The following is a 27,182-nucleotide window of genomic DNA, read 5'->3' on the forward strand; positions in this document are numbered from 1 at the left end:
AGGAGCCGTGGGAACTGGCAGCGGGGTGACACAGGAGAGCGCCGGGACTGCCAAACTATTCAGCTGCAATCCAGAGACTGACAGTTGTGGCAAGAACCATTTTCCCTCCCTCCCTGCAAAACATTCCTTCTCCTAGAGATTTGCATAACCCTGTGTACATTTCCTGCAGTCCTTGGGCAACGAATAGAGTTGTGGTTCAACAATTTACAGGATCAAAGACAGATCATGATCCTATCGCTGGAACAGTTAAGTTTTTACATGTGGGCTTTTTAGATATCATTTCTCAAAGATCCAACTCCAGTGTATTCCAGAGAAGTAAGTTTAGGCAAACCACAGAGCTGGGGATCAGGCAGGATCACTTATTTTTTTTCTTATGTATAATCAAGGGTTTTCTAAAAACTCATAGCTCTTATTCTGTACCCAGCCAGTGCTGACTGGCCGCAGTCTGAGATCCCCAAGGCGGATCTCCTGAGCTGCCTTACAGCAGAGGATTTCCTAGGACAGGAAGCTCGTCCTGCAGGGTGGGAGGCTCAGCCAGCTCTTCCTTCAGTGGCAGACAGGGCTGAGGGTTTCACAAGGGCCTTATGTGCCATTTCCCTCCTCTCTGTCCAGGCCCCTGGCAGCTGGAGAGGAAGACGCATGTAATGAGCCCCAGGTGGAGGCAGCAGCTCAAGATCTACAATGGCAGCTCCCCAAAACCTAAAACAAGGCACTGGGAAGGCATCTGGGGCAGCCCAGGCTGGATTGCAAATGCAGATGAGGGCTGGGGTAAGGCAAGGACTAAAGGCAAATCTTCAAGGGAGTAGAGGATCTGAAGTCAAACTCCCCCTGAGCTCACAAGCCTCACAGAGTGCCTGGGTCATGCTACCGATGAGTCACTTCTGCCAGATGGGGAGAGTCTGGCCAACTCAGGCATCAGCTGATCCATGCAGCCCTCCTTGCTCTTCTGACCCCGCAAAAGGAAACCTGAGCTTCTGCATCACTGCATTTCAAAAGGAAAGGAAATTTTTTCACAGCGGAAATGCCTGTTGCTTATCAGTGTAAATATGAGAGAAATTGACACAGCCCCCCCTACCTCCTTTCATGCCTGCTGCTTATTTAAACTCACTCTGCCACATCAGAGGAAGCTCAGAGAGTGGTGCTGGCTGTTGGCATGATACCCAGCTGGGCTTCACATGCTGCCCTTCCCAAGACCACCAGCTCCCCATGATCACACACAGGTGAAGGAGTAAGGTGTTGCAGCACTGAGTGCAAACTCTCCCATGGGAATGCAGACCTGTATATCTGCATTCCCACCACCTCCTTCTAGGGTCCAAAGAGATGATAAGGGACGTTACTCTTCCTTCAGAGGGTGACTGGGACATTTCCTCTCTGCCCCAGGTGCCATGGACACAGTAGCAGGGGTCAATGTAGGTTTGGTAGGGGAAGAGAGGTGGAAGGCCTGACTGTTTTACAACAGACAGTATGTACTTTGCAGATGCAAATCTAGACACTAAACCAAGATATTTACAGGAGTTTTTTTCCACATATCACCAGCTAAGGAAGAAAGACTTTTGAGGAGGCCTTTGGAGAAAGCTGGCAGCACATCACTGGAAATACCTTGGCTGAATGCAAGCCAACTGAATTTAACACGAAGAATGAGTTACAGAAGCAACTGCCTGAGCAGTGTTTAATACAATAACCTGAACTAACCTTTTTGTTCAGGTTGGCAAAGGAATGTCTGCTTCACACCTCACCAGGAGAAGGTTCATGGCAGCAGAGCCAGGACTCTGAAAGCACACTGAAACCAGCAATGCCACTGACTCAAAACTAAAAATAATCCCTACATTTTTGAAAATGCCCAGTGGAATTTATTATTAATTGCTTCTTTCTTTGCCTTACCCCTGCCACAACACAGAAAGCAGAAGTTAGGAAAAAGCTGAGCTATCTACACAGAGAAAATGTGCTTTCGCTCATGAACAGAAGTTGATCTGCTTGCATCAGAGCAAGATTTGCTGTTGTGGTTAGTGTAGTGGAGTAGCAGAGATCAGATGCCTTTCAAAGGAGTGCAAAACTAGTCAAAATATCTCTACCTAGTTAAATGGACTATCCATGATATTGTGTAAGCACTCTCAAGTCAAACAGAGAGAAATGATAGAGGGAGAGTTCAAACAAGGAATGAGACTAGAAGTGCAAAAGAAAACAAAATAAAACATTGGACACAAGGTCAAGCAATCAGAACATTGCAGGCTAGAAAAGGAAGTGAAATTACAGCTCTGGCAAAACAGCTGGATGCTTACTCAGAAAAATTACAAAACTGTTGAGATCCTTACCATCAGTTATGTATCTTCTATCCGGAACAATTTCCAAGACAAGCTATACAAATTCATAAAAGCAAGCTCGGGGACATCATATTCTTCTCACATCAATCAAGTGATTTTGTTTATTTTTTTATATAAATACCAGGAGCAATACATATAGTGTACCCTTACTAGGATATATATAGGGTATAGATATATATACTCACACAAAATTGCATCTTGGTAAAATCTATAAGCTGATGGCAAATTATGATCAAGACTATCTTCTCTATCAACAGCTTCTACTGGAGTGGTTTCTAAAGGCCAAAAGCCCCCAGCTAAGCACTAAATTTATTTGCCGATCAACAAAAAAATCCAATTTTGCTCCTGCAAAAGAGCTAGAACACCAGGGGAAAAGTTGAGATAGGGAAGAACACTTGGTTTATGCTGAAACTAGATAGGACACATCAGTTGAAGAAACCAATTTGTTTATCCCTAATGGAAGCCACTCAGGCCCTAACTGTTTGGTTTTGGGGGGGAAGTGGTATGGAGTGTGTGACACATGATTTCCCAAAGAGCTGTCAGGCTGTAGGGACTTCAGAGGCAGGATCAAACATTCTCTGTACGTATACTTACAGAATACCATACTAATAAAACTACAGGCCTCACAGTTGAGAATCATTTCTGTACTACTATATATAAAAATGAATATTCCCAAAAAGGAGGTGAGTCCTGCCAACTTGTGAGATGTCACTGATGGAGGAGCTCCAGGGCATTATTTCCCCAGCAGAGCGGCAACACTGCAGAGATGGAAAGACTCAGAGAAGCCAGGCAAACATAGATATATCTGCTGCAAAACCCACAGCTCTGGGACTGACCCACTCTCACCATAGTCAGGTCAATCCTCTTCATCATCAGCTAAATGATCTGATAAAAGGCTCATAACAAAAACCACATGCAGGGTTTAAATATACCCAGACAAGGGTTCTTCTCTCTAAGAGGGTCATGTTGTTACACACCTAGAGATAGGGCTTGGTGCCCAGGGCGGGCACTGCCTAGACTGCAATTAGAGAAAGCAGCCACAGCCCTGGCCTGTGGTCCCAGGGAAGCTGTCCAAGAATAAACAGGGCTGGATGGTTGTCAGCTGTACTCATTCAACTCACAATCTGCCACCTGTGCCCCCTCTCCTCCCCCCAGTTAAGTCACTAATTCAAAGCACTCCTACCTCTGTGCATTTTTACAGGTTTATTACACATTGTGTAAGCAGCTGAAAGATCAACACCTTGTTTGTCAGTAGAAACACATGGAATCTGGCAAAAACCCTGCTATCCAGTGGAACATGGATTAGCTGGGAGGCAGATGCAACTTATGGCTGCATCAGCTTCAGGGACTGTGATTCATGTTGCACAATGAAGCAGCACTGCAGAGCTACAGAAGGCTGTGAAGCCGACCCTGTTTTGCAAATCTGTGTAGCAGGACTTGAGATTCCTTCCAGCTGTAGTCCCAGACCTGACACCTCAGCTTCAGAAAGAAAGAGGAGTTTAAAGACAAATAAAACCAGTTTCAAAGGGAAAGGGGAGCAAAATGGCTTTGAGCTGTCAGCAGGAGTGCATGCAAAATATAGATGGAGAAAGCAGCCTGAGTTCTTACTTTGTAGCACAGCTAGCACCGGTTTACATGATTTTCTGTGTGAGCAGAACTCCAGGCACTCATTGTCGTGACAGGGCCTGAAATAGACACTGAACCACATACAGCACACATGGGTACAATTATCATGTCTGGAACAGCAACAGCTCTAAGTGACATTTTGCTAGAGTGAGTGGCTAATCTAATCTCTTCTCCTTCAGTCTGAACGCTGGAGCTCATGGGAGAAGAGCCTGCTGAACCAGCGAAACAGGATAGAGATGTAATAACTCTGGCAGTTGGTGAACAGGAGACTTAAAACAAGTAATGTCCTGAAAAGTGAACATGAGCTGTATTTGTGCCAGTAATCCCTACTGGGAAAGAGCCAGGCGGGAAGTTGACAATTGCAAGATGCCAAATGGAGAAAGAAAAAAAAAAATGAAAACTAAGTGAGTTTTAGAGAGAATATAAAGTACTCCAAGGGTTACCAAAAAACCCTGCACGAGTGCTTGAAGGAAAATGGCACATGAAAACAGACTTTGACAGGCAGGACACAGTTAACTGCAAGTGGCCTAAATACCATAGGTGTAAAAGTGACACTGAGCAGGGTCACGGTGCACCTGGACTCCCAGCTGCACTGCACCTTCTGTGGGCTGGGCTTCCCACTGCAGCCTTACCTCATCTCCAAGGGGAAAACTGATTCCCCACCACGCACTCTCTCTCCCTGGTTACTGCTGACTTTCTCCTGCTTCCCCTTTTGCAGTGAAGTGAGGGCAGCCCCCCGCTCTGCCTGGGCAGCAGGATGGTGCTGTTAGCAGAGCCAGCACTGCCGGAAGGGTGCAGCCCTGCAAGGCAGCCCGGCTTCCAGCGCTCCTTGCCCCATTCCCTCCCCCATAGCACGAGGCCAGCTGTTGCAGCTCCAACGGTTTTCCAGCCGTGTAGGCTGACCTCATGGCACAAGCTGGGAGACATGTGGGATACCACAACCCCCCCAGCAGGCAGCGAGACACCACCCCCTCCCTGCAGGCAGCAGCGACGCCTGGATCGAGATTCCCTCCCTATTGTAATTATTTTTGCTCTACGCAGGGATTTATCACATGCAGCTGCCACAACTTGTTTACAAGACACAAAAGCCATGAAAACAAGGTTGACGAAGCCTGCGTGTGAGCTGTTTTCCCTGGCATGAATTTGTCATACCTCTTAGCTCGCTGACGCCCTGGCTGGCCACACAGTCTCCAGTCACACACAGCAATGCCTTCCCTTCAGCTTCAGGGGAGCCAAAGTGTGTGTTTTCAGAGGCTGGGTTCTGACAAAACTGCTTTGCATTTAGGTTTATCACTGCTGCAAGAGCAGCAAAACCACCCATGTTGTCTCATTGCTTCTTTGTTTACCTTTTTTTCTTTTCCATGGTAAAACAAGTTTCACAAATAAAACTTTGTTTGCACTACCAGGGATGTGTGGCCAGTGTGTGAAGCCTTTGGTTTGTTACTACGACTCCTGCTCAGTTCAGGATCCTAGCTCCACCTAGATCCATCTACCTACCTCTGATAACTTTAGATAAAGTTACTTCAGGTTTATGCTCAGAAAGAATAGGTTTAGGTAAACTTCAATAGCCAGCACCAAAACTATCAGCACCAGATTACAGGAAAGCAGAAACTCCCTTTTGATACCTTTTAGTGGCTACTCAATATGAGTCATTTTCTTCTTACAAGTTAAATAACACCTCAGGATAGGGAAAAGCTTTTATATGGTGTGGTATCAGGTGCTACTCAGCCACAGCCATCTGACTTAAAACTACAGCCAAACTTCTAGGTGTAACCTTAACACAAGTAATAATTTAAGAAGTCTATAATTGGCCTCAAGCAAAGCTGGTCACCAGTGAAGCTGCCAGGGTTAAGTCAGTCAGCAAAATGGAAATGCAGTGCTCATCACACAAGCGGGACTTTGGTGGTCATTTACACTAATACCACTTTGTGTGGCATAATAGTAAATGACAGCAGCAGAGAGACCACAGGCTTTTACTTTCAACGAAAACTGTTAACCTGAATGGCAACAGCTTTCTTCCTCATTTAATTTTCATTTTCGGTACTGCAGCTGCTATAGTGAAATTTACAGAACTGGTCAGCTCAACCAGCAAAAGTTTTTTTTCTTTCTAAACTTGCTGACATTCTTTTTTATAAAGGGCAAAGTAATGAAGAGTAAAGAGCTCTGAAAATGCCCTTAATGATCCGAGTGCCCCATTTTTTCTTTATCCCACAGCACACCAGCAAACTGCTTTGAAAAAAGGAAACAAAAGAGGAAAATGTCGAGCAATTCAAATCAAACAATGCAAACATTTGTGAGGCTGTTTTTCTTTCATTAATGCTTGAAGCATGGGTGTAAGGAGTGACGCAATCAAGTTCCTTCCTGCAAGAACAGGAAAGGACGAGGCATCTTCCAAACCTTTATCAAAGATGACACTCCACTTTGGGTATGTAACACCCCTTAAGATAAATCATCTATTCCAGAAAACCATGTCTATTAACCAAGTCTTCCGTCAACATGAACCTCACAGTTACAAAAAAGCACACTTCCATTTTACAGTCAGTCATAAAAAAATCCCAACCAAACAATACATACATAGGTATGTCAGGAAAAATAGCTCAGAAGTATCAAGTACAGTGTGTCCAGAGAGACACTACAGAAGGTTCTTCTGTACCCACCTGCAATTCCTTGAAGACAGAGTATATAGCCATCTCTATGTTCAAAATTATTTTCCAGCTTTACTTCCAAATTATTTTAAAAAATAATTCTATATTCATACAGTACATTAGGGTGACTGTGTTACCAAAGCTGATGCAGTCATAAGTAAGCCAGTGTTTACTGTTTGCCATTTTGATTTTAAACAGGAAAGTTCAAGAAAGGTACAAGTTCAGAAGAATTCCAAAGAGCACTCCAGAGAACAGAGAGAGTATTTCTGACATTAGAAAATTATAAAGGCCACAGCAAAACAGAATAGTGGTCAGAATATTGTAGTCTTCTTTCAACTCATAGTGATATCCTTAAATTCACCAATTCTCCTGCTCCTCAAAGCCCTCCCCCAACCTCCCAAACAGACAACTGGTTTGTTTTTAAAGATTAGCCAGAACCAATTTTTTACCCTGGAGGTCTCTTATTTCACTGTTGTTGGAAGGATAAGGGTGGGCGACTGACATTCAAGTAAGTTGAAATGTGAGCTGCAAGTCTTCACGTTTTTCAGTAATAAGTCATTTTGATAGTAAAGTCCTTTTCTGAAAGGTAACTTAGATTCTGTTGGCAAAAATACACCCCAATACAACAGGGATCTCTTCTAAATCTTAGCCAACCACCTGTTAAAGTATCTCACAAAGACCTGGCTCCCAGAACTCAGATTTCAATGCAATACAGCCTACTTTATTTCAGTCTACTAGAATTACTGAGTAAAAACCTTGTCATAGCTAGTCCAAGTAAGGGTAGAAGCCCTTGCCCTCCCCTATCAAAATTTGTCACCAGTCATGTCTAGGAGCTGCATCACAAAGATCTACAAAGAACACTTGTCCCAGCCCCTCTTCTGGCCTCTTCCTTTTATCTTCAGATCTTCCCCATGGGCCCTCACATTTCCCAGCCCAAAAATATTTCAAGGAGCCAAGAGATGGAACTTTTAAGAGGGGCCCAAGATTTCCCTCTGAAATTTAGTCAGAATTGCCTACGTAACTCCCTTTGGCCCCTTAAAAAAATTTCAACATAGCAGAACACAATCAGGTACTTCTGGCCCACTTTTCAGCATTCTTTTTAACATCTGGTTAACAACAACTGCTAGCATGGCTCTCTAAACCAAACAAAGTTGGTATAAGCTCAAAAATATTTCTCGCTTCCATTTATTTAAAGGGTAATTCATGTTTTCGGCAAAGTTTGTATTCAACAAAATACTCTGTATGCATCACTTTTAAAGAAAATACTTTATTATATTATGGGAAAAAAGCATGATCATCCAAAGTTTGTATTGTTAAAAAAATTGAAAATTTAGACAGCGTGTCGGTATATTCCGTTCCACATGGGAATGATAAGAAGACTCTATATCATTACTAGATATTGCACAGTCTGAAAGAAACAAAACAAATCACATGATCTTGGGAAACATCTCACATTATGAAAAATCTACAAAGAAAACATTAAAAAAAAAATCCCAACAAAACACACAATCCTTTCTACAGTAGCTTTAAGTTTATAATTCTTGGAATGACCGTATTCCACTGAAGACCATCTCAGTGACAGGAAGCTTCATTTCAGCAATCCTCTTGTGCAAATAAGATTAATAAAAAAAAAATAATAATAATGCAGTGAAGTCTTTTGATATCGTGTGGGTGGCAATAACCACACAGCTGTTAGATCCCTGCCTGGTAAAACAAAACGGGGAAGGAGAAGGAAGGGGATTTAGGCCATAAGTTTTGCCTGCAACTCCATCTCTGCTGCCCTTTTGAGTGCCACATCCACCAGAAGCTGAAATCCACTAAAATCCTGGTTAAGGTCTGGTGGTGTCGGAGGAGGAGTGTTAAAGAGCCCACTTTGTGTGTTCGCACCAGGTCCCAGTTTGGATGCGTCCTCGTGGCAGGAGAGGGGGTTATCTGTGAAGCCGCCGGCCGGGGGCTGCTGCAGGTCCGTGGTCTGGCCTACATCAGCCGGCTGGCAGAAGTGGAAAGGGGCGTCTTTCAAGGCAGTCACAGTCGTGTGGCAAATCACCGAGGGCCGAGCCAGGACCGAGCCCGGGGAAGCCGGCTTGGAAGAGGACACAGTCTTGCCGAGCGGCGCGGCAGAGGGAAGGAAGGCAGTCTCCTCCAGCAGGGGAATGTAGGTCTTTGTGCCGATGGCAGACTCCACCAGGCTGCCCTCGGGAAGCTTGGTCCCTCGCCGTGAGATAGTGAACTGATTTGGGTCTTTGCCATCCTTCCTCAGCATGTCAGGTAACAGCCTGCGGCGGGCATTGATAAACCAGTTGCAGACCTGGGAATATAATGACATCTTAATTTCGACATTCATTCATTCCCAACTACGTGCCACTAGAGCGGATGGTTAGATTAATGAGTCCCTCCAAGCAGTTTCCTTCACTGCACAACAAAATAAAGACCTACTGACAAGTTCTGACACGCCTGGCAAAGGCCCTTCCCTTGTCCCCGTGCTCTAGCACCCACTCCCTGCTCCTGTTACAGAAAGCCCCGGGACAGCTGAAGTCCAAACTAGGGGTTTAGCTTTTAACTCTGTGCACACACATTAACCTATTGGCTATTGTTCCCTAGCTTAGGTTAATTAACAACAGGAAAACCTTTTCTCTCTGAAGAGAGCCACTCCTCCCACAAATAGTTACTGATTTTCCTTGTTCAACTGACTGTGTCGACAGACATAACATGAATTACCTCATTTAAGTTTGTCCTTGTTTAAATATCAACCAGTTTCCTGGGCAATACAGGATAGTTTATAGTTTAACGTCTTTTTTTCTCTTTACTACATAAAGGAAGTCTTCTTTAGAGTGTTACATTAAGAAAATTTTACTCCATAGCCAATTATGAAATTTGCACTAATGAATTAATATGGAAAAATAAAGCTCAGGGCTCAACAGGAGTGCTCTCTATGTAGCAGCTCCCAAAACCAAACCCTGGTTTAGCCAAGTTCTCATGCAGCCACCTTCCCGCAACATGGGATGCAGCAATGAGCAAAAGCTATTCCACCAAATATGATCACAGAAGATGAGAATGATGTGTTCAAGGGACCTCACAAAATGCCAGTGGCATCCCAGGATGAAAATCCAAAATAATCACACAAATGCCTCACCATATTTGTACTAACACCCTTGAGTAGCTCTATCCCTTTTGGGTTGTTCCGCTGATTTTAATGGCAGTGATTATACACATAATTATATATGTCCATGTTCTACTGGAACGAGCCTCAAGTTGCTGTTTTACAAGTGAAGAGTTACATGCTAAGTTGCACATCTATCACCATAAAACCTCTGATGACAAATAAATACCTTCTTCTCACAATAAATTACCTTGTACAGACACTTTATGTCTTTTGGGGCACAATTCCACAAAAGATTAGCATGCATGCTCCAATTCACGACTGTCTGTTCTCCCAGAAAAATAATTTTACAATACAATAAACAAAGATCACCGTAACATATAATCAGTCTCTATCTCTCCTTATGAGTGCCATCAGCAGGAGAGTAGCAATAAAAAAGGAAATCTCACATGCAGTGTAAACATTTGTATCCACAACTAGACCACAGAAAGCAGAAAACAGCTCCTTTAGAAGGGAGAAGTACTTTTTAAAATACCTGTAGTGTGGAAAGGTGTGTTTGTCGGGATAACAGCGCTTTTTCTTGCTCTGAAGGATAAGCATTGTATCGGTGCTCATAGAGCCAGTCCCGAAGAATCTGCACAGATTCCTTGGGCAAGTTGCCACGTCGCCGCCGTTTGCCTGAGCCAGCGGATGAGGAAAGATCCAGTGGGACATCCATAGTGTCATCATCCTCCGTTTCACTGCCCGATATTGCAACTACACCTGCAATTTTAAGACAAGAACAATCAGTCTCCTTAAATCCGTTAACTACTTGGCTCCAACACTGCATGGCACAGACATTTTATATCACATTAACTGTCTTTACTGTTACAGCCCCTTGTATGGGAGATTCGTCCTGCAGCGTTAACTTGTCATGCTGTAGCTTTTCTGTCAGCTGAACAAAAAGTAGCACCAATGATCCCTTCCTAAAGGAATCCTTCTCTGCAAACCTTCATTTTCTTGTTCCCCTGGCAACCTTTTATCTGCTGCACGTTATCAGATAGCTTGTATCTAAAGAGAATATCGTCCAAGTTTGCTTGCTATGGTATGCATCCAGCACTTTTTTTCAAGGATAACTACCTAGTGGCTGGGCAAAAGGTCAACAAGCAAGAACTTAAAACACCCCAACTCAAGCAAATATTTAATTATTTAATTATTTCTTAACATCCTGATGCTTCCCTCCTGGGAGGGATAGGTTGTAAATTTTATAAATGAGTAATTATATCTATTCAGAAAAATTAATGGAAGAAGAAAAAGAAAAGGAGAAAATGGTGTTTTTCACCACCCCTAAGGAGATTTTCAGTTAGGAAGAAAAAAGTGCAAAAGAAGGGAAGAACCAAGTGCCTAAGAGTCACCAGTTTATCAGGAAATGGACTGTCATTTAATTGTATTCTGTATCAAAGAATCATGATCATTTAAATGTTCCAGATTTTTTCCTGACTATTTTTTCAACTTTGTGGTTTTCATCTCATATTTTTCATCCCTGGAAACGTGTGTTCTGTGCTATGCTTACTATAAGGGCTCCAAATTTACAAGTTAACTGCATATCTTTTCCCTCCAACACAAAGAAAGGAACAGATTTCAAAATCTGATTATCCCTTTATATATGTACCTCACACTACTAGTAACATGAAGTAACATGAAGCTCTGGAATGTAAATTAAACAAACAAGCAAGTATTCAATAGTTAGGAAGGCTAAAATTCTACTCTTTTAGTAGGATACACTAGTCACTAATTCTGTAAAAGACAAAGAAAACCATACTTTAAACTCACCAGAAATTTTAGGAACATTACAAACTATATACAAGTGCAAGTAAGATACTACCCACATCTGACAAGTACAAATTAATACTAATTTCAAGTGAACTCACACTGGTTTTCAGAAGCAGTTTTAGAAACTATAGAAGGAAAACAGGCCCCTAATCTTTTTGTCTCTGAACTTAGATTGGGGGAGTGGGGGGCTGGAAAGGAAGAAACATGCTCACTTGTAACATCAAAACTAAAAACCTTAATAGTAAAGCCAACTAAATGTCAAAAGTAAAATTTTCTGTGGGCAACCACCCATAATTTTAAAATTCTATTTAAGGAAATAAAGTAAGCCCTAAACAACAAGAAGTGTACCCTTGTGTAGTTTAATATTTTCACACAAGAAGTGAAAATATTAAAGTATATAAAACTATCTTATATCCGTAAGTAAAGTCAAAGGAGGAAGTAATGCTCTTTAAAAAAACCCCAACCAACCAGACACCAAAGCTCCCACCACCACACAAAGAAAGAGAAAAAGTATGTATTTTTAAGTTTTCCTTAACACTTGGCAGGAGGGTAGGGAGAGAAACAGAGAAGGACTTTCCTCACACTTCCAAACTTCAGCCAAAGCTGACACGGTAAATTATTCTTTCCTTCCCCTATTTATGAATAGCTCCAACATCCCTAAATTTAGTTTAAGTTGTCCAATTTGAAATGCAGAGTTTTGATACACAAGCATTCCCAAAAGGATGATCAAATCTGCAATCTGTCTGGCATAGTTACTTCAGTCACTTACTTGGTATTGTTTTCATTCTCCCCAATGCTGATTTATGTAACCGACAAGCACCAAAGTGACATACCAAATTTTTCATCTGATGATTAGCTACATAAATTATCCAGTCATGGAACAAGAACAATAGGACAATATTTAAATAACCAACACAAGATAAACTCCAAATTATGTAAACAGTTTCTTAATTCATGTAGAAAGTATGTCAAAAGTTTGCTTTACAATGATTCCAAGCAAACCACTTTGTCATAGCTTCATGGAAAGTGCTGTCATGCCTGCAACCTGACCTGAGAACATGCCTTGCACCATGGGCTCCTGGAGCCATGAGGAACACTTCTGGGAACAAAGATCCTGCAGAGACCACAGGACGGCACTGCAAAGCAGCTCAGCCCTTTTAAATTGAATTTTAAAACTAGCTAAAACTAGCCCATGCTATTCAGACAATGTTTTGAAGTGAGCTGTTCTTGTTTGTCAGAAACCAGAACTGTTGCAGCACTTCACTGGGCTGGGTTTTTTGTTTGTTTTTAAATATAATGGGCAGTAAGGCAAGACCTTGGAAAAGAGGGAGAGGCAAACAGCAAGGGCTGGAAACAAGCAGGAAGGAGAAACTACTATGAAAAAGTTAGATGTCTACTGGTTGCAGGCAGTATTTACATGGCGTAACAAAAAGTACTCCAGATACACACCACTCAATCTGAGGTGAACTTTCCAGGATCTACCACACAACTAAAAGTCTCCATGGACACCTCTCTGAATTTCAGAAAACTGACTTAACAGCAGAACCTCTCCTAGAACTGTTGCCTTTTCTTTAGCTGAAAAAAAAAAACAAATCCAAAGTGACAAGATACTGTCTGCAAGCCAGCAGTATAAAAACGTTTCTCCCTTTTCAGACGAGATTTTTGCTAAAGTAAAAGTTGCCATCTGACTAACCCTAACCTACCTAGCAAGAAATGAGTCACCAGCGGAGCCAGCCCTTTGACCCACTGGCTCAGTGTGTCATATTAATTGACACAGTAAGTTAGTGACACAAAGCAGGTTTTGGTTAAGCAGGAAACCCAGTGTAGTACAGACTTCTGCTCATTTAAATGAGCTCATTTAAATAGCTGATCAGCCTCTGAACTCGTGGCAGATCACTCTGGCACAGCACAGAGCTTGCAGCAACAGGAAGTCATGGCTAGAAATCTCGCACTACCCCAGCTGATATTTTTTGCTCGAGCAGGAGCCACATTGTTGCTGTCAAGGCTCTGTTTTCATTAAAGCATTCCTGCTGATTACAACCCAGCTTTGTTTTTCCGTCTTGTTAGTAATCAGCCTATTCGCTGCTGGTTTCCTGTTTTAACAGGGCCCAACTGAAAAGGCTCCTGGCCACGCTCCATGACTGGACCATTGGCTTACTGTTATTTACACCCAGAATAAAGGCCTGTGGACACCATGAGTAGCCCCAGCTGACCTACTAATTTATTTTGTATTAAAAGCAGGCTAAGGCCAGGCTATTTTACGTCTCCTCCTAAAAACATTTAATCCAAACAAAAAAACTGCTTTTATAGAACTAAAAGCAGCACAAGTTCATTTGCAGAGAGGTCTGAGAAACAACACAAAATCCCATTCCTTCACTTCCACATGGCCACTTAAAAGAGTAGTCTATGCTATTAATGACCTAAGGACTACATGATCAGCATCCCTTCTTTATAAATTACTTTATCCTCCTGGCTTCCCAGCTGAAGCCATACACATGATTGAATGCACTCCTGAATTGTATCACAGCCCAAAGACTTTACAGGTCCTCCCAGTAATCAGCTCAGGGAAGATTTCACCTAGGACCTGGAGACTGGGCTCAACACCCAAACTGTTAGTTACCACCTTGAAACAACCTGAGTAAAAGTACAGTGATGACTAAAGCTGATTTCAAAACAAACTACTGCCACTTAAAAAGGTATGCTGAAATACTTTGAGGGGGAGGACAAAGTATTTAGAGAGGCTGAGACAAATAAATGGAAGTTAAGCTAAGGAAAAATTTAGGCTATGAGGAAAAAAAAAGGCACCAAAAAAAAAACAACTATCCCATTGTGTCGAGGAAGAGCTTCACAGAGGAAGTGGCAGAAGCCAATTGTTATTCAAAAGAGGACAAAGTATACACAAGGAACAATCTCTGCCCTCCAGAGAAGGGATGGACAAAAATCACCTTAAAGAAAACCTCCCACCCCTTAGGGTTCTCCGAATTTCTTAAGGGAGATTTTTTTAAACGAGCACTGATAAACAGAACCAGTTCCTATCTAAGCCTCCGATCCTGTTGTAACCAAGTTCAGTAAGATTCTCCACATGTATAAACTTGAGCACATGCCTGTGCCTCTTCGAGACTGTGTTCTGAACTGGGTAATCAACGAGCCAAGTAAGTTCCGTGTGACTGCCAGCACGTTATTATTTGTAAATTAAACTACCCATAGAAGAGGTTTAAATCCACAGTCCACTAGTTTAAAGAAAACCCACAAAAACAAACAAACAAACAAACAAAAAAAAACCTCAACAAAACTAATCAACAACAAAAACACAGCGTCACACACACAAAAACCTAACTAAAATATAATGCGAATTTAAAAATCAACAACAGAAATGCATTAGTTTAAAATTATTCATAAGTAGCAAAATAATACAAGGATACAGAAGGGTATTTCCAAAGTAAAAAAAAAATACACTACTTCTTTCCTCTGAATGAGTTTCATAATTGAGGAACCAACCTATTTGTTTTCCTTAGTACTTTACAGCTTGCACGCTATTACTTCTAAAGCAACCAGACTTGGCTGTACGATACTTATTTTTCCTCTAAACGGGATTTTTCTAGAGAAATCTGTAACAAACTCACTCTTTGAAACTTCCTGAATGAGCTTCACATGCCAGGAGATCACAAATAAGTACAAGCCCAAGCTTTATTAAAACAAAGGCACCCTAGCCCTAACATCTTTTTAAAAGTTTCCGCCTTTGTCTCCTCACCTTTTAATTTGTGCCACGCAAACCCCAGGCCCATGGCCCCTCTCAAAAGTTCTCCCTCCCGCCTGTCACCTTTCATTGTTTCCATTGTTTCAGCCCAGGATTTGCAATCCTCAAAGCAGAGCTTACACACACACACTCTTACACACAAAGCCCTACACATGCATACCTAGAAACTACGTCAGCGTTTTCCACACGCATTTATTTCGGGGGTGGCAAGAACAACAGTTGAAAGTGCAGGGAGTTTGGTATTTCACCAACCAGCAGCTGCCCTCGGGGAGAGAAGTCTGAACAATGGGAGCAACAGCAGACAGGAAACCAGCTCACCACTGCTGTGCAAATAGGCAGCATAGGAATGTCCTAAAAATAACCGGGCTAAATTAATTCAGCGAAACTATAAAAGAAGAGGGGGGAAACAAGCCACCAACTGCTTCCAATAGGGTGAAGAATCTCGAGCTACCTAAGACGCCTGGAATATTTAAAAGCCCGCGCTGTCCCCGGGCACAGGGGGCTGTGACCGGGACCAAGCCACGCTCCTCAACGCCACCCTGCCCTGTCTGCTCTTTAAACTTCGCCTTTGTGCCTCAGTTCCCTTTGTGCGCACTCCTCTGAGCCCAGTGGCATGTCCAAAAAAAAAAAAAAAAAAAAACAACTTCTGACGAGGGCTACAAACCATATTAGTACACACCGTGTCTGCAGCAGCCCAATGATTTCACGAACTACATATGCATTAATCGCTCCAAGGGTATTAACAATGAGAGAGGCTCTGCTTTACTACAGAGCCGCAGGAATGCATAGTAAGGGGAAAACAGCACAACTCTGGAGTAGTGAACATGCGCACTGCTCCCCTCTAAGCCTCCACTTCGGAGCATTTAATGGTCTTTGAATGCAAAACAGCCCTCAGCCACACGGCCGGCTGGCAAATCGCAACTGAGCAGACACTGCTTTGCTGTGAACTTCTCCCCAGCCTCAGAGCCCAGAGCACGTTCCGCGCCTTTGTGGCCGAGCGCTCGTTTAAAGGCACTTAAAGCACCACGAGCGCGATGAGTAACCATCCTCTAACTGTAAAGTTTGTCTGTCTGCAAGTCTGGACACAAAGAAAAGTCAAACAGCCTTATGGTTATGGGGGGGGAGGGACGGGGGTGAGTCCTCTTCCCTGCCTCAAAACTTTTGTACTTTTGTGTTCCGTCCCCCTGTTTTGAGGGATGAAAGGGGCAGAAGAGAGTCCAACTTTGAGCAAAACAAGGCTGTGGAGGCGCGGAGGGTTTGGAGCCCTCCCGCCGCTGCCCCCCCGCGCTCCGTCCCCGCGAACAAAGAGTTGCCGGACGGCCCCACTTTCCTCGCCCCAAAGTTGGGAAGAGAACCCGCACCCTGGTCCCCCCTGGCGGGAACGGTGGGGCTCGGGACAGAAAAGCGTAGAAAAGTGTTTTACGGGAGGGCAGGGAGAAGAAGCTCAGCGGAGGGGGCGAGAACAAAAGTTGGCGGAGGACACGAGGCGAAGGGCTAGACATGTTTTTGACAGGGAGCCAGCGGCGCAGAGAGGCGGCCGCCTCCAAACAACAGCCCCGCATGTTTTGTCTGGGAGCGGAGCATCCACTGCAATCTTCCACGGGATACGGGCCAGGGGGGGCACGGGGGACAAAAGGCCAAGAAGGCAAAGGGACTCCGGCTGGCTTGGCGACAGCCCCCCTTCCCCTTTCCCCCCCGGGCAGCCGGGGCACCCGCTTTGTCCCGGCTCCCATCACAACTACCTTTTTTACTTTTCATCTTGATCGCGAGGACCCAACCGATCTCCGGACACCCCACGCACCGACCCAAGTTTCTCTCCCTTCGCCGGACGCCGCTTTCCCCCTTTAAGCTCGGCGAGGAGGAGGAGGAGGAGGTCGATGAAGAAAGCAGCAGCAGCGCCGCGGAGCAGGAGCCCGGTCCCGGCCGCGCTGCTGTCAGCGGGAGCCGCAGGGCTCTGCGTCCCCCGGGGGCTTCTGCTGCGGCCGGGTGGGCTTCCCTCCCCCTTCCCTTTGTTCCCTTCTGCCGGCGATTGGCCCCGGCCTGGTAAAGTGAGGAAAGGCACGGGAGAGAAAGGTACACAGCGCCCGCCCTCCCTCCCCCACCTCCCCGCAGCGAGTACGGAGAGTCACCGTGCGCTGCACTGGCACTCGCGGCTGCCTCCTCCTCCTCTCTCCTCCCTCCTCCCCCTCCCTCCCGGGTGCTGAGGCTCTGTCAGACGGGAGGGGAGGGGAGGGACCGGCCGGAACGGGGGGGTGTCCGCCTGTCCCCGCTCGCTCATGCACACACAACAGCGGCGGCGGGGGGAGCTCTCCGAGCCTCCCGCTCCCTCGCCTTTCTTCCAGGCAGACGTTTGATCATTAAACTGGAAGGAGGAGAAGGAAGAGGCGGGGGTGGGGGGGAGATTTTGACAGCTGCCCTTGACTAGCCTCCTCCTGTTGCTGCCGGACGAACCACCCACTCCTTCGCGTGAATAGAGGAGAAGAAAGGAGAGCGCGTAGGGCAGGGGAAGGAAAGGAGCCCTCCAAAGAGCCGCGACCCCCTCCCGCCTGCCGAGCGGCGGGGGCTGCTCCCCCATCCCATCCCATCCCATCCCCCGATGGCGCTGGGGGAGCCCCGCCGGGCCGGCGCTGGCCACACACACCCCCGCCCGCCCCCGCGGGGAAGGCGAGCCCCGCTCCTGCGGTTATTTTTACACCACTCGGTAAAAGGTGGTTTTTCTCCCCCTCGGCTCCCCCCCTGCCCAGCCTGGTAGGTTTTGCTGCGGCACATGATCGCAGCTGTAAAAGAGAGAAGTCTCACGGCTTGACTCATCCCTGTCGGGCGAGCACGCTCTGCAGCAGCAACAGTTTCTTTTCCTCCGGGATGGGAAACGTGACCCTGGCCAGCAGCTCGCTCCGGCTTCCCTGGCGAGGCGGGGAGCTCTCCCGGGCACGGCCGGCCTTGGCGGCGGCTCCCGGCGCTCCCCCGCCGCCTCCCTGGCAAAACCCGGTGCAAAAAAAAAAATAAAAAAAATTAAAAAAAATTAAATCAAAACTGCCGAACGCCCAGCCGCGGTCCGAAGTGTCGGGGCGGAGGTGTCGGCGTGCAGAGAAGCCGCCGCCTGGGCACAGAGCACAGAGCAGAGTGCGGGTGCGGCGGGCGCTTGTTTCACGGGAGTGTTTGTGTCACTCCCGCACCGGCACGCGCGGGCTGTTCCCGGCCGGGCGGGCGCCTGAATCGGCTGGTGAAATAATGGATTCCTACGGCAGAGCGGGGATCATTCCCTCCCCAGCACCCCACACCCCCCGGCGGCACAAACCCGCATTCACGGCACAGGGGAAGCCACAGCGCTTCAGCAGCGAGCCCTCCCCGAGCACCGAGTAACTATTTTTACGTGTCGTAATTACAGCGGGAGATGAAACAGCTGTTGTGTGCGAACGTGGGATGTGTGTGTGTGGTGGGGGGGGCAGCTGGTGAGTCACGCAGTGCACCAAGGGCTCCGTGCAGGCTGCTCCGGGATGGGTGACCCTTGTGCTGGCGGCGTGTCCGGCTGTAGGTCAGCGGGGCGGGCACGGCACACTGACTGACTGACTGACTGACTGACGGACGGACGGACGGACTGACGGCGCCGCGCCAGGCGGGAGCTTGTGCGGCGCGGTCCGAGGTCCCGCCGGCGGCAGCGCCACCCGAGCGCCCTCCGCCCGCCCTTCCCGCCCCATTCCCGCCGCCCCATTCCTGCCCCATTCCCGCCGCCGCATTCCCGCCGAGCGGCCCCGGGCCGTGTCCAGGGGCAGCCCCAGCTCGGTGTCCCCCCCGGGCGGTGTGGGGCCGGCAGGACGAGCCCTGCTGGGGCCGGTGCCCCCCCCGAGGGCCGGACTGTGGCTCCGGGGCGGGGGCTGTGCGCGCACGCCGCCCTATGGCTTTATTTTGGCTTTATTTTGGCTTTTGCTGTCTTGTTTTTGTTGTGGAGAAGCCCTGCTTCCCAGCTGTGAGGGCTGGCTCTTCGAACGGCTTGTTCCGAGCCGTTCCGAGTCCGGGCAATGGTCAGGCCAGAAAAGCAATTAAGGGAAGTTGACAAAAAACACGTCAAGGATTCGAAGAGATTTCCCTTTCTCCGTGACGCCAGAGCCGCCTCACGCCTGCTCATTGTCCTTGGGACCGCAGGCAAATCTGTGGAATATGTGAAACTAGCTCTTTCCTTATTTTTTTCCTTTTTTTTTTTCTTTTTTTTCTTAGAGGTTTATTTAAATTTGTTTGTTTTCTTTTGTTTTTCTTCTTTGACAAGGTCATTTTTATAAGGAGAAAAAAAAGTATTATTTTCACACTCGGCTCAAGTTACTTTTTTTTTTCTTTCCAAAAGCTTTAGAAACAGCCTGGCAGCTTTTTAGCTGGTAGGAGAAGGCCATGGACCAGTGGGTGTTCCTTCCTAGCTCCTGTGTTATAAAATGCGTGGAGAGGCATTGTTTTGAAACAAGTCCTCCATGGGTGCAAGTATGGAGGGGTATACCCAGAGTTGGGACCAGTGGGAAAGATTGAAAGTGGGTTTGTAGAGTTCACCTTGCAGCTGTTGCCTGGGGCGACATCTCATGTTTGTCCACGAATTTTGGCTGCCTTTACCACTTGATGAGTCCTGATACGTTGCAGGTGGTAGTGGGTTAAAGTTTGCAAAAAACTAGTGCAGTGGAAGAAAGCCCCCACAACTTTCTCTGCCGGTAAATCTTCAACACACCTGAGACAAGGCTGTATCTAAAATGAGAGCAGGTGATTTGCCTGAGCTCAAATGTAATGATTGATCAACCTGGTTTTGTAGCAAATAACCTGGTGGCCTGTAAGATGATTACTTGTACAAGTATTGGCTGCTGCTTGCCAGCAGAAGTAGAAGGTATGGAAGGCAATATGTAACTTTCTGCAGTTTTTATTTTTCCTTTACGTGTTTATGAGGCTGTGTTTTTAGATTTAATCTGCTAGAGCTGCATCAGCACTGTTCGTTGTCTCTCACAAGCAGTTCAAACTGCTTCATGCTGAGCAACTTTGGCATCTGTGCAGTTCCTTGGGTAGGTAGTGGTGCACATGTGCACAAAGATACATCTGTGCCAACAGGTTGGAACAGCTTGGTTTAGTCGGAACAAGTTCAGCTCTGTCTGGACCCATCCGCACAGACACGCTGTGTTTGTAAAACTGGATTCCAAAAAGGGAGAGAAATTAAACTGGAGGGGCCAGATTTTTAATTACTCCGTGATTGTCCAACATCACAGGTTTATCAGTTTTCAGTGGTGGTGTGCACATGTTTCTGTCCTGTCACATTGCCACGTGCAACGCCTTGCACAACACATTGTATGTTTCTTACTTTGCAAGTGCTTTGCTTTGAGGTGCTGGGACTATGTTTGCCTAACTGCTGAAGTCTCCAAGGAAATGTTTTGGGCATAGAAACTATTAAAGGAAGTACTCTGAGAAATCAGGACTGGGCACATCAGGCTTGTGGACATTTGTTATCTTGATCTTTTTATTCCAGTTATCCATTTATTTACTAATTTTACACACACACACCCTGCCCCCCTGCTCTGAGGCTGTTATAAAAGTAAATCCATTGACACTCAGATGCCATTGAAATATTTGTGATAAAATTTATTAAGCTGTAGTCAGAACAGAATTAAGTAGCACAAAGTAAAGCAGGTCATGCCTGTGGCAATAAGAGTAAAGCAATGCAACAGGTGAATAAATCTGTCCATAGAAAAATAGGAATTACTACTGTAAGTCACAGCTAACCTTCACCTTTTCCAGCCTGTGACATTGAGTAGTTTCAGTGTATCAGAGGAAAGGAGAGGCTACAGAAGGCAGATGTGAGGTAATATTTGCCCAAAAATGTCCCATCCAAATATTCAATAGTTCAATACAAGCACTGGAGGAATAGTTTAATAGAACTTCAGAGTTAATCACTGACCTAGCTGTAGTCTTTACACTGGTATAAAAGTTTAATATCTTCATCATAGTTCTGTAATGGCATTTGAGTGATAGAAAAGCATGTTGAGTTGTGAATTACATGAAAATGCATTGCTTTTTTTTTTTTTTCCTTACCTGTTTCATTTAATATCCTCTTGTGCTTTGAGAAGAAAAACCCCACAAAAATTCTTGTTTTGGTACCATTCATTATTTTATATCTTTCAGCATGACTATGTTTTGACAGAAAATTCTTCACTCTTTTCCTATGAGAATTACTCCCAACCTTTGCTCATTGCCTTGTTTTTCTCCCAAGTGTATTTAATTCTACTGTGTTTCAGTAACAATGACTTATGCTGCTTGCAGTATTTCAAACAAGGTTATGCCTCCAATTAAAATATATATATGTATTTGATATTACTTACTCCCTGATCTATTTTTGTATGGAATCCAGCATGTTAGGCTTTATCTTTGGCTGCTGATACATACTGAGCATAGGGCTCTACCAGCTTTGGAGGTTGTATAGTTTGTGTGAAGTTTCTCTTCTGCATGGTTTCATTTTCATATCAGTGCTGAATCTTTTGTCATTGTCCACTCATGTAACAGAAGTCACACTGAACTTATTCACAAATTTCCCTTTCCCCAAATACATTTTTTGGTATCTGCAGACTCCATCACTGTTCTTTACCCGCCCATGTTTCTCCCTCTCTCACTGGTCAGAGTTATTATATTAAAAAACACTGGACTAAATAGAGGATGCAGAACTACCTTGCTTTTGTCATAATAATAATAAAAAAATAGAATTTAATCTTACAGTTTTGATTCACTAACTCAACCAGATATTCATCCATGATTGCCTTTCTTCCCTGGCAGCAGTATCTTTGTTTCTCCAGTAGCATGGAACCCTGTCAAAAACCTTTCTGAAATCTGAATAAATTATGTCAACCAGCTCTGCTCTCACAATTAGAGCTCACTTTGCTACCTTTGTGCAAGGGCAGAAAGGGTAAATCTAAGTCATGAAGACAATTCTAAGATTCCAGAACTTCTGCATAATAGACTCTGAACACAACCTGAACACGCTTTTCACTTGTTTTCTGTGTGCATTCCTGTGGTTTTCACAGATCAAACAAGTGCAAAAACCTCAGGAATTCTTTACATAAAATCATACTGATTCCTGACTGCTACAGCATAATGTTTGCAAGCTTTTGGTTCTCAGCAAGGACTCTCGGATGGCCTCAAGGTAAGGGGTAGTACTTAGGATTCTTGACGAGGATCAGCTGCTGGAGTGATCTGTGCTTGCCACTGGGGTTTTCAGACATTTACTGGCAAAGAGTAGCAACGGCTGCTCAGGCAGGATGTAGTGCTCTCTCTCTGGGGACTCATTCAGCTATTCCCTGTGCCAGCCCTTTACTCCTTCATCTGCACGTGGTCCTCTCTTATGTCTGTCTTTAGTGCATAAGCACATGGAAATAGAATAATATTACTGAAGAGACAAGTTAAGTATATTCAGTGATGTTAGTTATGATTATAAGACGGTGCAGAAACTTCTTAAGTGGTATAATCACTTTCACTCTGACACTAAAATTCTTCTGGGGAGTGGTTTGTAAAACTTGCATTAATGTAAGTGCAGTTTTATTTCCACAGTTTGAAGACAAACCCCTGTGTAAAATTAAAGATTAAAAAACACATAAATAGTGAGTTGTCGGTTTAACCTTGCTTGAAGTTACAGTCTTCCCTTTTAGGTTTTAACCTAAAAGTACAGGAACAGGTCTCATGTATTCCTTTCAGCGATGCAGAATTATAATTTCTGTCTACCACAGGCACATCTCATAGCTGCTTTGTCCTCCTGTCTAAGAGGGGGTGCTCTGGCTCTGTTTTCTTTTGTAGTACACGAGTGAGTATAACAAGATCAGCATGACAAATGGCACGGTCGTTGACAGTCTCAGCTTAGCTCAAGAACTTGGGGCATGAGAGGAAACAGATCTCTCTTTCCTGAAATTCGAAACTGTGGATGCAATTTACACAATCGGGCTTTGCTTATCTGTAAGAAGTCAAGCAGGTAAATCAGGTATGGCTGACTAAAAAAAACCTCCCCAGAACAGTGGTTTTAAGGTTTTTTGTTTTGTTTTAATTGTGAGATGCCTAACTTGCTTTTATCACAGACTGATAGTGCATACTGAAGGAACACAAAGCAGGAGGTTTACTGCAAGACACCCAAAACAAGAGTGACCTTGCTTAGCTGACTTAGTCTAGTGTTTAGTTGTACAATCTCCACTTAGGTCTTTGCGTCAGCAAACTATATCTAAATGTAGAAAAATCAAGCAACAAAAACAAAGCCTAAGAGTTATCTGTGCTTGGCAGCTGATTTTTTAAAGGTAGAATATTAATTTGAAACAAAATAACTATTTAAAAAGAATAATAGCTATATTTGGGCACATACTCTGTTTAGTGTAGTCTACACTAAAGGAAATAACATTATGGCTAGCCAAATATTTGCATGGTTGAGCCTACATTTGAAGTTTGCTTTGTTTTTTTAAGAATTCTGTTTCAGGAACGTTGTCTCTGAAGTTATTTCTGTCCTTACAAGACAAGGTTAAATTTGACTTCCAGAAGGATATAAAGATGTAATGGTAGTGAATGAAATATGCACTAAATATTACCTGGTAGAAGAATAAATGACATCACTAGTTTAGAGGAAAAACCCAACTTGGAATATTTGCTTTACTTGTGAACTAAGGAATTAATGGTACCACATCTTAATCCTTTGGGAAATAGCAGTTTTTTGCTAAAGACACACAGTCACCATTTCCTGTCATTAGGGCGAAAGGTTTATGTAGGAAATAAGAGTGCCTTCTGGGACTGCAGAATTTCTGTGCCTTTTTAGCAGAATATAAACGTGAGTATTATTTATGAGGTATAATAGTACAGAAAAAAACTGTTCAGATATATAACCTCGTGTTCCACAAAGATTGAAAAGGATACAGACTAATTGGAAACCAGTAGAATTTTATGACAGGCCACTGTTAAACACTGTGTATTGAATTTAGAAAAGCTAAACACTACTGTCCATGCTGTACTTGTTCTGAATATATTCTGAAAGCTTTGTTTTGAAAGTTGTCTGATTTGTATGTCTATAGTTTTTCCATTCGCTTGATTGTTTTTGCTGCTGTTACTGTTTTATTAATTTTTGGTGTTACACAATTTGAAATTAATGCGACTATAGAGTTTGAAATTTACTTTTTACAAGGGCTTGTAGTGATAGGACAAGGGGGAGTGGCTTTCAACTGAAAACAAGGCAAGTTTAGATTAAGTGTTAGGAAGAAGCCCTTCAGTATATGGCAAGACATGGAACAGGTTGCCCAGAAAAGCTGTAGATGCCCTGTCCCTGGAAGTATTCAAAGCCAGGCTAAATGGGACATTGAGCAATCTGGCTTAGTGAAAGGTGTTCCTCTGCGTGGCAGGGGGATTGAAACTAGATGATATCTGAAATTCCTTTCAACCCAAACCATTCTGTGATTTTAAGTGCAAACAGAATATTCCTGCAGTATTATGGACATGTTAGAGGGATTCTGAGTGACCAGTCAAATTTCCAGCGTTACGGGACAGCTTCTTCAATTGAACATGTAAGTAAACTGTTAATGTTATAATTTACTGAGCATTTCTCTGCATTGAAAAGATGCAGTGCCTGCTCGAGAGGCTCAGCCTAAAGGAGCTAATGTGTAGAATAAGGGATTACTGCATCTGTCTTGCAATGATAGTAGTGAGCTGATCTTTACAGCTGAGTGAAAAGTCATCAAACGATGACTAAGGACAGCCTTTCACTGCCGAAGTTGTGTAAGGTTTTTCAAATGACAGGTACTGGGTGTTGGCTACCTTTCTGTAAAATCCTAGCCATAGCCTGAGGCCTCAGTCTCCTTCAGGCAGATGCATGTTGAGATGATTTAGGACTGAGTGCCTGCCTGCAGTTATGATTTAGGGCACCAAGGAAGATCACTAAACCTCATGTGGCCCATCCCAGAGTGAATATTACGAGGCAATGAGAGAGAGAGAGAGCCTAACAAGTAATTTAATCAAGGTTTTGTTGGTTTGTTGGAGTGGATCACATGGACTGGATGGGGGCTTCTGCTCTTTTGTATCACTACTTTTTGTACTATAGAAAATAAGTCAGGTGTCAGTGCTTGCTTTTACAACTCCAAGCCTGAAGGTTTGCAGACAAAGGAGGTTTGGGCAGCACAGAGAAATGGGAATGCATGCTGGTGGTACTGATGTTTTGGGTCTGCATGGAGCTTTCTGCTTGCTGTGTATGGTAACTATTAAGACACTAAAAATCTGTGTTTTTCCTCCTTTCTTGGCAGCTAAGAAGTGTAGTAAGAGTTACCATCCTACTACTAGCAAATATTAGAATCTGCTATACCTACTGCACCTCTGTGCCCCTCATGAAGTGTCACAAAATGTGGTCAGTCCAAACAGGGTTATTTGCTTCCTGAGAAGCTGGAATCGAGTGCTAACAATCTCATGACTTACCTGACTTAAGCTGTTCAGAGATAAACCTCAAGTGTGGAACTGTTTGATTACCTGGTTAATTCTGAGAAGTGTAACAAAAGGCCACAGCGGGTTGGAATGCCATTCAATCTTTCTGGTGTTTGCAACTTTGCAAGGTGCTAATTGTCTTACCTGCGGTATCTATTCTAGTCTCTTGCAAGTGTGCCTGCAGCCACAAAATCTAGGAAAGCTGCATGCAGCTAGGTTCTGGCTAGCATTTGTATTCTTAAATCATACTAGTTTAAAACTGACAAAGTTCCCCTTTGAAGACAGAATTTTTTAGCCTTAAATGTGAAACGAAAATGTCTGAAGTTTCAGAAACACCTTACGTATTTTTGACTTGTTGGTTGAAAGCTAAGTGGTATTATACCAGTGAGTGTATTCATACTCAATTTCATTAAAAAAAAAAATCTGCTGCCTGGTTCAGTACGAGATAAATCATGTGTGCCTACAGTAATCTATAGTGGACACAGAGCACTTTATAGCTGTGTACTGTCAAATTGTTAACCTGCACCTACCTAGTCATTGTTGTCATAACGTGCCTAAGTAATGCTAAAATATAGAAATGCCCATCTGTGAGCGATTGTTGTGTGACTAACAGGAGCCATGTGCCGTGAACAGAGCAATTTTATTTGGTTTCCTGCTTTAAACTGATTTTTTTTAATCTGATCTTTAACACAAACCACATATTTGAGAGAGACAGAGATAAGGATTATCGCTGTCACATTATGTAAGTGACAGTACTCTTTGCTTGGTAAATAATCTGGTGGAAGTAAGTGTCATCTGCCAAAATGTGATTTCTCAAATTAAATTGTTTGGTGTTTAGAAGTGAAATAGCTTAGGTTGAATAAAGATTAAAACTCTTAACAGCTATTATGCATTCTGAATAAGAGTGTTGAATGACTTCGTTACTCGGTATTTTTTTAATGCAGAAGTTTAAAGCTCATTCTGTGCCATAGAGATTAAATACTGAGAGAAAACTGCTGTTAAACTGAAAACTTTCTTACAGTGCTGTACTGTTTCTTGCTTTATTTCATAGTAGCACCCTTAATTTATATAATTATATAGACTTGGTATGAAAACATGATTATTGATACTACCAAATGGAAAGAATAATAACATGGAATGCAGCTTATCTAATGTTCTTTGCTGCCTCAATATACACAGCACTTCAGACTGATATTCTGTTCTGTGTATATGGGTATGTTCTGAGCTAACAAATATGTATGTGTTTCTGAATATATATATATATACACACACACTATAGTGACCTCTAACAGGCTTCACTGTTGGTGTAAGTCTTTGAAGAAAATACAAAGCAGAGGACATTAAGCACTGTTTACATGCACCTGTGTATGTGTAAATATGTACACAATGCTGTTAGTTATTTTATTTATGTTCCTTGTCTTACTACGCTAATAATAATAATAATAATAATGCATGTCCAGATGGAAGATACTAGT

The 27,182-nt window shown here is 43.9% G+C and overlaps 1 protein-coding gene across 1 annotated transcript; it reads right to left on the reverse strand.

Moving 5' to 3' along the window:
* Window positions 1-7,487: 7,487 nt before the first annotated feature.
* On the reverse strand, window positions 7,488-17,364 carry TGIF1 (TGFB induced factor homeobox 1). Its single transcript, XM_083860634.1, has 3 exons — window positions 17,004-17,364; window positions 10,228-10,454; window positions 7,488-8,900 (listed from the first exon to the last, which is right to left on the reverse strand). Exons 1-3 carry the CDS (start codon window positions 17,017-17,019, stop codon window positions 8,334-8,336), a joined length of 810 nt encoding a protein of 269 aa, XP_083716760.1. The 5' UTR covers window positions 17,020-17,364; the 3' UTR covers window positions 7,488-8,333.
* Window positions 17,365-27,182: the final 9,818 nt, after the last annotated feature.

Source organism: Zosterops lateralis, assembly GCF_965231275.1.
Source record: "Zosterops lateralis genome assembly, chromosome: 1".
Classification (NCBI taxonomy): domain Eukaryota; kingdom Metazoa; phylum Chordata; class Aves; order Passeriformes; family Zosteropidae; genus Zosterops; species Zosterops lateralis.